Source organism: Phocoena sinus, chromosome 7, assembly GCF_008692025.1.
Source record: "Phocoena sinus isolate mPhoSin1 chromosome 7, mPhoSin1.pri, whole genome shotgun sequence".
Classification (NCBI taxonomy): domain Eukaryota; kingdom Metazoa; phylum Chordata; class Mammalia; order Artiodactyla; family Phocoenidae; genus Phocoena; species Phocoena sinus.
The window spans coordinates 19,660,959-19,672,485 of NC_045769.1; the positions used below are offsets into that span (position 1 = coordinate 19,660,959).

Genomic DNA, 11,527 nt, shown 5'->3' on the forward strand with positions numbered 1-11,527 from the left:
CCCTGCCCAGCCTATCTCCCCAACTCCACACTCAGCCGCCCACCCAAGGATCCACTTAGAGTCTAGCAGTGGTCTTGAACTTAGCAGGCTCCTAACCCAATGCCTGAGCCTTCCCTGCCGACCTGCTCTGCCACACAGTGACTCTACTTTTCCAGCCGGTCAGGCCGAAGACTGGGAGTCATTCTTGACTTCCTTCTTTCTCTCACACCCCACAACCATCCCTCAGGAAGCCCGACCTCAGGTTGGATCCAGGATCCAGCGGCTCCTTCACGTCTCCAGTGCATCCCAGCTCCCCTTCGTCATCAGTCTCCTCTCTTCCACCCCTGCTAGCCTACAGACCAGCTCCACGGAGCAGCAGGCGTGAGTCCTTGAAGCACATGTCAGCCCAGAATAGGCACATCCACACAGACAGAAGGCAGACTAGCAGTCGCCTAGGGCTGGAGGGTTGGGGCGAGATGGGCCGTGACTACTAATGAGTATAGGGTTTCTCTCTGGGGTGATAAAAATAATCTAAAATTGATGGTGGTGATGGATGCACAACTTCGTGAATACACTAAAAACCACTGGATTGTTTTTTCAAAGCAGAGAAACATCTTTTTAACATGCAGACAGTCACATCATGTCCCTCCTCTGCTCAGGACTCTCAGTGGTTCTAAGTCAAGTCAAAGCCAAGGTCCTTTTGATGACCTGCTAGGGTCTCCTGTTACCCACCTGACCTTTTCCTACAGCCCTGCCCTCCTTCACTCCACTGGGGCTACAGTGGCGTCCTCGATGCCATGCGCATTCCCACGGCAGAGCCTTTGCCCTTGCTGTTCACCCTGCCTGGAACATTCCTTGACCACATATCCAATGGCTCAGACCTCAGTTCCTTCAGGTCTTGATTCAAATGTCACCTTTCCAGGGAGGCCCCCTTGGCCATGCCAGCTCATCTAAAATGTCACCCCTGACACTCCCCATTCCCCTTCCCTGCTTTATTTTCTTCTTCTTAGAACTTATCACAATCTGCGTCCTATGTATTTTACTTGCTTGTATTTATCATCTGCCTCCCCCACTGGCATGTAAGCTCCAAAAGGGCAGGCATTTTGTCTGTTTTGTCCATGAGAGTATCTTCAGCACATAGAACAGGTCTGGCTCCGAGTGCCTGTGGAATGACCGAATGATGGACGGGATGATGGGGGCAGGGCAGGGGTCTGTGAAACAAGGGCTCTCCCAGCCTCAGGGAGCAGCCTGGGGCTGGGCAGTCTGCCTGGAGCCTCCTGGCTTCTCCCTCCAGCCTGCTTTGATTCCCAGAGATGGCCTTGAGTGGGCAAGGCCCCTGCACTCACTTAGGGCCTGAATCATGGGATTCTTTGCTGACCAAACCACAGGACTCAGCTGAGAGTCTGGTGGGAGGAGTCCCCGGGGGCCTTTTGGGGTTGGTTCCTGGGCCCCCGGGCCTCTCGCAGCCTATTTAGCAGCCAGTAGACAGCTCTGTGATTCAGTCTGAATCACAGCTATGCAGGCTCCCCTGGGGGTCAGGGCAGGTGTCGGTCAAGTGGGAGAGACCAGGCAGGCGGGCAGACTGAGGCACGTGGAGACCAAGGGAGAGACACACAGAGAAACTGAGTCAGACCAAGGAAGATCTTTGCATGGTGTCATAATTTCTTTAAAAATAAATTATGGCAAAGAAACTGAGACACTGAGAGACTGAGGGGGAACGCAGAGACAAAACATGCACTTTGGACCCTTGAGGTGAATGTGATGGTGGGAGGATGAAGATGCCAGATGCTGAGAGAGGCTGAGGGGAGAGACAGGAGACTGACACACCAGCACTGGGGATACTGGCTGATGGGGCAGCTTTTAGGCCCAATGGTTCTGGAGTCAGTTGTAGGGTCTGGATCTCAGCTCCTCTACTAACTAGCTGATGTTGGGTGAGTTAGGTGGGTCTTTGAGCCTTAGCCGCCTAATTTATAAAGTGGGGGTTCTTGGAGGACCGATCTCCTGAGATTGTTACCAGGAAGCACCTGGAACAGTGCCAGGGACATAGTAAGTGCTCAGTGATGACAGTTATGATTACTGTAACCAAGAGGATGAAAAAGCGAACGTACAATAGGGAACAGGAAAATAAGAGGCAAAGAGGGAGACGGAGAGAGATAGTGGGGCAGGAGTGTGGTGGGAGAGGGATGCTGTGTGGACGGAAAAGAGAGAGGGGAGCCCAGAAGAGGCAGCAGAAAGGCGCAAAGGTGAGTGTGGGAGGGAAGGGAGGGATGGGACGCATAGACCTCTCCTGGGGCTACTGAGGCAGGCCAGCGAGGGAGGGGGCTGGCAAAGGGGAGGGGAGGGGAGGGGGGCAGGAACACCCTAAGGGTGGGAACAATTTCCTGTATGTACAACATGCCAAAGCTGTGCCCGCACAGGGCCTGGTGCAACGCTTGCTGGCATGACTGTGAATGTGAGCCTCCTGCCCCCCTGGCCTCCTGGCTCCCATGCCCTGTGGCACTGGTGGTTGCCTAGGTTACCTGTTGAGCTGTTCCTGCAGTGCCTTCAGCTCCCCTTCCTGCTCCTTCAGCAGCCGTTCCTGGTGCTGGGCCTGCTCCATGGTTTTCTGGAGCCCATGTCTGAGACTCTGAGGGCAGGGAGAGGGTAAAAGGAGGGGAAACGGAAGCTGAAGGAGGAGGGCAGAGACCCCAGCCCGGGGTCTGACCTGACAAACACCCCCGTGAGACCCCAGGCCATGTGAAACAGCCCTTGGGTGGAGAGCAGGACTGGGGACAGCGCTGGGAGCTGTGGTGCTTGGCTCTGCCCCTGGGTGAGCCTGGAGCCACCATTTCTTCCTTCGCTAAAGGACGGAAGTTACAGACCTCAAGGATCTGGAAGACTCAGGCTAGGGAGGATGCTGAAGGAAGCCTTGAAAACAATTTGGGTGACCTTGAAGAGAAACATCTACAGGAGCAATTAGGTAGGGCCTGCAATAGCAGAGCCTAGATATTGGGAAGAAACCTGCCAATAATGAGGGCTATGGCACTTGAGGACAAGCAACTGCCCCGAAGAACTGTTGGGAAGGGATTACGAACTCAGATGCCTACAGGGGCTGGGCAGGATGAACAAAGTGGGCCTGGTGTGAGGCAACAGGGAGAGGTGGGTATTGTGGTAAACTGAAGAACGCGTGTTCTTCATGTGATGAACTGGAGAACTTCCAAGAGGCATCCTCAGATCATAATGATCCTGTGTGGCCCAATGCAAATTGGTCTGTGGGCTGGAATGGCCCTGGGCCATCCTTGAAGACACCCACCTGTGGGCTAGGTTAGAGATGGGGAGCAGAGACAGGTACAGAGCTCAACTGCTCTCACCTTGACCACATCCTGCAAGGCCATCTCTGCTTGTTCCTCTCTCGTGGTTGCATGGGTCACTCCTATTTGCTCTTGGGGCTTCTCCGTGGTGGAGCCTTCCTTTGTTTCCAGGCCCTGAAGGACCCAGAACTCCCTGGGGATGCTGGGCACTTTCCCGCCCTGACGGCTCCCTGACACTGCATCCCTTATCATCTCTTTGGGGCTGGAGGCCAGCAGCCTATGGATATGACTCCTCTCTGCTTCCCCTTCATAAGTCCCATCTATTGTTCTCTGGCCCTCTGCACTCAGCAAAACCCCCCTGCCCTCAGTATCTGTCCCTATCACCTCCTTCAGAGTCCCTTTGGTCCCCTTGCCCTGTCCCTGGATGCTAGGTGTTGAGTTCTCCAGGCACATCCCCGTCCTTGGAGCTCCTTTCTCCTGGTTTTGCTGAAGCTCCTCCCCCTCTAGTTCCCACGTGCTCTGGGGAGGCCCAAGCCTCCCGGGATCTTCTTTCTTCTTTTCCAAAAAGAGGGGCTGATGCTTGTGTTGCTGGGACCTGGGGAGTCCGGCCAACCTGTCTTCCCTGGGTGCATCTCGCAGAGAACTGGCCTGCCTGGTATGTGGCTCCTCTGGGTGCCCTCCTGTGGGGTCTCCATATGTGGGTGAGATCTGCAGAGAAGCCACAAACCCGTCATCCCTCTCAGCACCAATCCACCAACCTGGTGCCTGGGAGAGGCCACAGCCCTAATCCAGTGGGTTTGCTAAATATATGGATTTCTGGTCCTCCCACTGGAAATACTGATTCAGCAGATCTGGGGTAGGGCCCAGGAATCTGAATGTTGAAAAACACCCCAGGTGACCTGAGGCCCAGGCTTTGATCTGAGCAGAGTGCTTCCCGATGCCCTTTCCTTCCTCACCTCTTGCTGGAATCCTTCTCCCTCCTTTACCTCCATCTTCTGCATCGATCTGATTTCCCCTTAGTTCTTCCCACCACTCTCCTCTGATCTTCCCCCCTGAACTTGACTTCTCTGTGTCTCCATTTTCTGGTCTGTAAAATGGGAATAATGATACTTCCTTATAGGGTTGTGGTGAAAGCTTAAATAGACCGACAGCCCCTAAAAGTCACCTCTGTCAAGAAGCCTCCTCTGTTCTCCCACGTTCCTGGGCGTGTCTGGTCGCTACACTTAACTTGTGTTGCGGTGTGTTCCTTTAGGGTCTGTCTCCCCAGCAGACCTGGAACTCCTTTAGGTCAGAGACTGAGTCACAGCATCTGCACCTGGGGCCTGGAAGCTGGCGGGGGTGCAAAGCAAGCTTGTGGAAAGATGATAACCACAGGCTACCGCTTACTGGCCACGGAGCAGGAGTCTTGCTCTGTGCAGCACCTGGGCTGTCTCAGTGCGACCTCACGATCCCCCCGTGAGGCAGGACAAGTTATGCGCCCAAGGACCCTGGTTAGTAAGGCATGGAGCTGGGATATCAACCAGGCAATCTGGCTCTTCAATCGCTCCCTGAATTGAACTGGGATGTTTGCAAATTGTCCAGCAGAGGTTGTCTCCCTGGGCTGTTTCCTGGAAGCTTCTGGTCGCCCTCCCCAGCTTTCCCTCCTCCCAGGGGCCCCAGTGGCGCTGCAGGTGCTGCCAGTGGTTCCCTTCTCTCCCTGATATCCTCACCACCTTATGAATACGAGCCTTGGCTTCTGTGGCTCCCTAGCCCCAGGTCCACATGTTGGCCTCTCCCTCTCTGTCCAGCTGGGTCAGGGCTCAGTTACTTCTCAACCTGGGGGTCCCAACAGAGATAGAGAAGAGGCAACTAGGCTGAAGGTTGGGAAGAGGCACCTCCTTAGGGGAATCTTTGATCTTTCTGGGTCTTCTTCCCTGGGTCCAGTTGGAATTGGAGCAGCGGGACCTGAAAGTGAAAGAAGCGGGGGGACCCTGGACCTCTCTCCAGCAGTGGTCTTGGTCCTCAGATGCAGGATACCCCATCTTTCCAACCACCCATTCATCCCACCACCCATCCCACTTTCCTGCCCTTCCACCCTCATGCATGCATCCTTCTCTCCATCCACCCACACATCCTACCCTCCATCCATCCTTCCATTCCAACATCTCAACGTCCATTCATCCTTCTGACCGTCCACCCCAACCACCCAACAACTCTTTAATGAGTGTGTTTTCTGTGCAGCATCATGGGACATCCTAAGATGGCACTGGGAAAACAGAAGGCTAGGGAGGTGGAGAATCGGGAGTCAGGGAGTAAGAAGAGAGGGAGGAAAAGATGGGGCTGGGGGTTGAGGGCTTGGGGTTAGTTTGGGGGGGTGGTAGTAAAGGGAGCAGGCATTGAAAAGAAGCTTTCCTCCACGTTGCCCCCACTCACTCTGAGAACATGGGCCAGGCTCCATCCAAGTCTGGCCGTTGCAGGTCCAAGTCGAAGGTCACCTCGTTGAGAGCATAGAGGGAGTCCAGGATGTCTTCCTGGAGTTCAGGGCACAGCAGAGGGCTCCGGGGGCCATACCACTTCCTGTGTTAACAGGGAGCAGCACCCTTGGCCTTTGGCTCTGGTGCTATTGCCACCCCCAACCTCAGAGAATCTGCCTCCACAGCACACCATAGTGGGATGGTTCCCCAGACAGGGTGGTCCATGGGGACCAGGAGGCCGAGCACCCTGATGCTACCAGGACTGGGGCTCTAACCTCCCCTTCGCCCTTTCTTCCTTGGCTTTCCCTTTATGACCCTTATTTTAGTCATCTTTTTTTGGTGTGTGTGGTACGCAGGCCTCTCACTGCTGTGGCCTCTCCCGCTGCAGAGCACAGGCTCCGGACGCGCAGGCTCAGCGGCCATGGCTCACGGGCCCAGCCGCTCTGCGGCATGTGGGATCCTCCTGGACCTGGGTACGAACCCGTGTCCCTTGCAACGGCAGGCGGACTCTCAACCACTGCGCCACCAGGGAAGCCCTATTTTAGTCATCTTTGATATCAAACCACCCTTCTAGGGGTAAAGAGGAATCTTCCCGAGGGAGGGCCACGGGCTCGAATGGTATAAGTAGCCCCACCTGGTTAGCTCTGGGTTCAGGAGGCAGAGCTGCAGGGACTCGGCCAGCTGTCCGTGGGCGAGACAGAAGCGGATGAAGGCTCGGCCTTTTCCCAGCGGGGTCTTCAACTGCACAGCACACAGGGGACAAGCGGGGTGATGGTGGTATTAGGACAGAGGGAACGCAGCCAGCACAGAGGGAGAAAAGCTAGAATGAGTGGTGCATGAGAAAGGGTGTCCTGGGACTTGAGGCTGTGGGAGGAAAGGGGGTGACCGGAAGGGTGTGAGGGCAGGGCTAACGACAGGTGAGGACCAGGTGAGGGGGGCTATGGTCAGTGGAGCTGGGATGGGTGAGAAAGGAGCCTCGGGCAGGCCAGTGTCCCCTCCGGCCACCAAGCCATCCTTGTCAAGGACCTAGGGGCAGGACCCCATGACACCGAGGCCAGCCCCCCTGCCACCTGGCCCTGGATACCTTTTCCTGTGAGTGGACAAAGTGGACTGGCTCCATGTCCCCCCGCTGCCGCCACAGGGCTGTGCAGAGGAAGTCCCAGTAATCCTTCCGAGGCCTCAGGAAGCTCTTCTGCTCTTTCTGGTCAAACTGAGAGCGAGATGAGGGAAAGGAAAGGGTGGAAATGTTCCCTCCCAGAACAGTCTGTGTTCCAGCACACTGAGCACTATAGTGGAAAGGGCTCGTGCAGACCCGCCCACTTCAGGTCCCAGTCTGCCCCTGCTGGCTGTGTGACCAGGAGCAAGCTGCTTGACCTCTTTGAGCGTTCAGTGTTCTCATTCATTCATTCATTCCAGAAATACTTACTGAGCACTTACTATGTGCTGGGCCCTGTTTTAAGCCCTGGGGATACAGCAATGAACAAACGGGATAAGCAAAACATATAGCATGTTGGATTGTGCTGACTGATAAGGAGAAAAATAAAGCGGGGAAAGTGAGTGGAAAGCGCACGGTGTGTGCATGCATGTGTGAGATGTGTGTGGGGTGTGTGAGTGTGTGGTGTGTATGTGTGGTGTGTGTGTTAAAAAATGTAGATTAAGGTTTCTAGAGAAAGCCTCACTGAGGAGGCTCTATTCAAGTCCAGATCTGAAGGAAACGAGAAAGGGTTCCATCCAAATTTCTGGGTGAAGAGCTTTCCAGGCAGAGGGAATAGCAAGTGCAAAGGCCCTGAGGTAGGTGCTTTTCTGCCGTGCTTTAGGAAGATCAAGGAGGCCAGTGTGACTGGAGTGCAGCACATGAGGGGCAGACTGGCAGGAGACCACACAGGCACACAACATATACCACACACACACACCTCACACACATGCACACTCACGCCACACACGTACATGCACATTGTCAGAGAAGTAGGAAGAGTATGTGTGTGTGGGGGGGGGATGGGCTGGTCATCAAGCACCTCAGTGGGTTAGAAGGAAAATTACACAAGATGGGCACGTAAAGCGCTTAGCTGGGCACATAATACGTGCTCAATAAAAGCTAGTGATAGTGATGACTGGGGCTCTAACCAGAAGCGAGGAAGGCCAGCCCGAGGACACCTGTGCCTCTGAAACTTTTGTCTTTAGACAGCCCCACCTAACCCAGCCCCCACTAACCCTGCCCCAGCCTTGTCCCACCTCACTTCCCAGGCTACAGTGACAGCCTCCAAGGGTGAGGTTAGATGTCAGGAAGGGTTTGCCGATTGACAGAGATGAGGTAGTGCGTGGTAATGAAGAGAGGCAGTGGCTCTTCCCTCAGGATCTGGGAAAGCCCATTCGGTTATTGGTTATTGGGACCTGGAGAGATGGGAGAGTGGGGGGGAGGGGAGGGCCCTACCTGCAGCAGTTGCTCCAGGCAGCCACAGAGTCTGTGCAGTTCAGCACTGGTGTCTGTCACCGGCTGCTGCCCACCCCCATAGCCCTGGAGGATGGCAGAGATGACAGCTGTGGGGAGGATGGTGGACATCAGACCTCAGACGGTGAGGGCTCTGAAGGAAAGGCTCTCAAGACCCCTCACCTCTCCCCCAGTTTGGCCCCAGAAACTCTCTCAGCACACACTCACCCTTCAGGTCACTGGTCATCTTGAAGATAGCCCCTTCTTCTGCCATGAGTATTTGAAAATGACGTGATTCCTTGTGGGTCTAGAGGCCAAGAACAAGCTTCTGGCTTCAGCTGTCCAGCTCTCTCCTTATACAAAGGAAGAATCACAGCCAAGAGAAACAATGTGACGTCTCTAGGGTCACACAGCGAGTTCACTGGTAGGAGAAGACCCAGCTCTTTCTTGTAAGGCAGGGCGGGAGGATGATGGTGTGTTCCCCACCTATGGAGCCATTCCTGGGTGCCAGGCCCTGTGTCCTGTGCCTGACATCCTTGTATTATTCAGTCCCCATAATAACCCTGGGAGGTTATTGACTCCATTTTATACCGAGAGAGGGGGGCTTAGAGAGGGTAAGTGTTTTTTCCAATGTCACAAAGTTCTAAGTGGTGAAGCTAGAATTGGAACTCAGGTCCCTGTGCCTGCAGGGCTCATGCTCTCAACCCCGACTGGCTGTGAGCAGCCCTGCTAGTGCTCATGAGTGTAAGCCATGTGGACGCTGGGCTGAGGGGCTGTCACTCCCTCCCCCACAAGGGGCCTTGCCAGAGCAGTCATCAGCCCTGGGACACACATTCATCCTTTCCTGGGCCCCAGCTGCATGGAAAATGTGTGTTTCCTGAGGAAAAGGAGGCAGAAGCAAGGCGAGGCCCCAGAGTCGGGCCTGAGCCAGAATGCTGGGGGTGTGTAGGGAACAGGATTTTAATCGCACTGCTCTCTCCCCAGTGAATCTCAGCCTGTTCCCCCCACAGTGGGTCCCGGGGCTCAGAGAGGAATACTGTGGCCCTGGAGGGCCCGTGGGCTTGTTCTGAGAGCCGGAAGTAAAGACAGGCATGGAGTGGGAGACCCAGGTGTCCTGCCTCCCATGCTGTGGTGCCTGGAATTTGGGAGTGAGTGGGAGTGAAGGAGTGCTAGGACACAGAGGAGGGGAAGGGAGAAGGAAAGGAAGGTAAACGAGGGAGGGTGGGTGGGGAATGGCATTCAGGGAGCACAGTGCTGGGAGTCAAGAGACCTGGTTCTCCATCCTGGCCCTGCTGCTGGCTCATTGTGTGACCTGGGGCACATCCTTCGCCTTTCTCGGGCCTGGATTTCCCCATCTGTAGACCAAGGGGTTGGACTGAGGGTCTCTACTGCTCTTTTTAGCTCAGATGATCTATGAACTCCACAGACACCTAGATGGACCTCCTCCCCTTCTTCACCTCTACCCAGGATTCCTCTGTCCTTGCTCCTGGCCACCCCCAGACCCAGGGGTCTCCTTGCTACTCACCTGGGAAGGCCTGGCTGGTTGGGGCATGGAAAGTAGAGCACTGCTCTGCACAGCCTTCTCCAGAGTTTGCTGCCTGGGAAGTGACTCACGCCCAGTCCAGCAGCCTGGAGGACGGGGAAATCTTGCTCAGAGCAGAAGTGGAAGACTGTGGGGCAGAAGTGGCAGAGGTGGGCTGGAGGGCACCGGGGCAGAATGGTGAGATGGGAGATGGTTCCTCTTAGGCAGACCTGGGATGTGTTCGCTTGTTGGCCAAACACAGACTGGGACCCAGACTCACCGAGGAGGTAGTGGGAATTGTGGCTCTGCGAGTTCTCTCCCCTTCTCATCACGGTCACTTGCTCTTGTCTTTCTTCCTTATCGCCACCAGGTGGCACAAAGAGGCTATGAGGCTGCCCCACCTTTACTGTCACTTGGTTGGAGTGCGGTGCAGGTGTGGAGGGGAGGACAAGGGTCCCACCTCATGTCTCCCTCCTCCGCCCCATCTCTTCTGAGGGGTCCCGGTGAGTGCTGATCACCAGTGCCATCCCCCCAGTTCTGGGGCTCACCGCTGAAAGTGAAAGCACTGGTGAGATGCTCTGTCCAGGAAGGGGCCGGGTGGCTTGCCCAGGCGGACTGTGGCCCTCCCATCCTGGCTGTGCTTTGTCTCCTTGAGGCTGGGGTCTTTCCACTGTTGGTTCCCAGGGGCTAGCACTGGGGGCAGAGAACAGAGGAGCAGGCATCTGCGAGGACTACCCGTTTCACAACCCCCCAGGAACCGCATGTAAACACTGGAGCACGAGGCACCCAAGCCTGGCTCTGTCCTACCACGGGGACTGCCTGCCCGTCTGTCTCTCCTTCTCTGGGACTTGGTCTCCCGCGTGCAGAGGCTGCGTCCCCCCTCTCTGTGCCCCGTGTCCCCGTCTCTCCCTCATTATCTCTCCTTATCTGCTTCCTGCCTCTCCCGTCGCGTCCGCTGGCGCGCTCTCTCTCTTTCTGCCGGTCCGCCGCCCCGGTCGGTCCCGAGACCCCGCGCCGCCCCTCCCCGCGCCACCGCGCCCTCGGGTCTCCCTCCTCACTGGCTGCGTCCGCGCCCGTGTCACCGCCCCTTGGCGGGCTCCGTGCTCCCCCGCTTCCTGGAGCCGAGGGCCAAGGAGGCTCCGGGAGGGGACGGGCTGGGGGTGTCGCCGTCCCCCTCCCGACGTCGCAGGCTCCCTAGGCCGAGCGGACGCCAGGGCGAGGGGCTGGCTGGCGCCCCGGCCGGATGGGTTGCACCGTGAGCTTGGTGTGCTGCGAGGCGCTGGAGCCCGGGCCTCCCTGCAGCCCCCAGCCCCCGCGGAGCCCCCCGGCCCCCGCGCCGCCCAAGTGTCGGGAGCCCCGGGGCTCGGGCCGGGCAGAGAGCAGGCGGCTATTGCTTCAGGTAGGGCGCCGCGCGGGGTGGGTGGCGGGCAGAGCCCGGCTCACCTGAGAGGTAAAGAGCCCCGCTGGGAAAGCACCGGACAGCGGTCGGGGGCCTCTGGAGCCAAGACCAGGTGAAGGGGCAGCAAGTTAGGCCGAGGTCTCACCTGGCTGTCTTGTGCCCTTGGGAGAAGGGTGATGTAGGACCTGACTCTTAAAAGTACAAATAGTTCAGGTGAGGTTTTAGGAGCCACCCAAGAGGGGCAGGGCTGGGCTTGCTGGGAAAGGCACTGAAAGAGTGAATTTCCCCCGACCTGGTCCAGGAGTTGACTGTGTGTCCCACAGGTAGCTGGGGCTATTGCTTCTGACCAGGGCTCTGTAGCCAGGAGGGAGGGGACCTTCTGAGTCAAGGAGGGCCCCATTAGAGCCAGGACTGACCTGAAGCTGGTGGGGGAACTAGACCCTCACCGCTGCATTC

The 11,527-nt window shown here is 56.7% G+C and overlaps 1 protein-coding gene across 3 annotated transcripts in view; it reads right to left on the reverse strand.

Annotated features, from left to right (window-relative positions):
• Nucleotides 1-10,609, reverse strand: part of RUFY4 (RUN and FYVE domain containing 4) — a 26,051-nt gene extending 15,442 nt beyond the window's left edge. For all 3 annotated transcript variants that reach the window (XR_004350825.1, XM_032638374.1, XM_032638375.1), the window contains exons 1-10: nucleotides 9,953-10,609; nucleotides 9,676-9,779; nucleotides 8,379-8,503; nucleotides 8,154-8,260; nucleotides 6,807-6,932; nucleotides 6,357-6,463; nucleotides 5,682-5,825; nucleotides 5,144-5,213; nucleotides 3,330-3,977; nucleotides 2,499-2,605 (exon numbers count right to left, since the gene is read on the reverse strand). Coding sequence is in view for 2 of the 3 variants with exons in the window: in XM_032638374.1 (XP_032494265.1) it covers nucleotides 2,499-2,605; nucleotides 3,330-3,977; nucleotides 5,144-5,213; nucleotides 5,682-5,825; nucleotides 6,357-6,463; nucleotides 6,807-6,932; nucleotides 8,154-8,260; nucleotides 8,379-8,424 (1,355 nt within the window). In the remaining variant the exon portion in view is untranslated. The remainder of the gene's footprint in view (nucleotides 1-2,498; nucleotides 2,606-3,329; nucleotides 3,978-5,143; nucleotides 5,214-5,681; nucleotides 5,826-6,356; nucleotides 6,464-6,806; nucleotides 6,933-8,153; nucleotides 8,261-8,378; nucleotides 8,504-9,675; nucleotides 9,780-9,952) is intronic.
• Nucleotides 10,610-11,527: the final 918 nt, after the last annotated feature.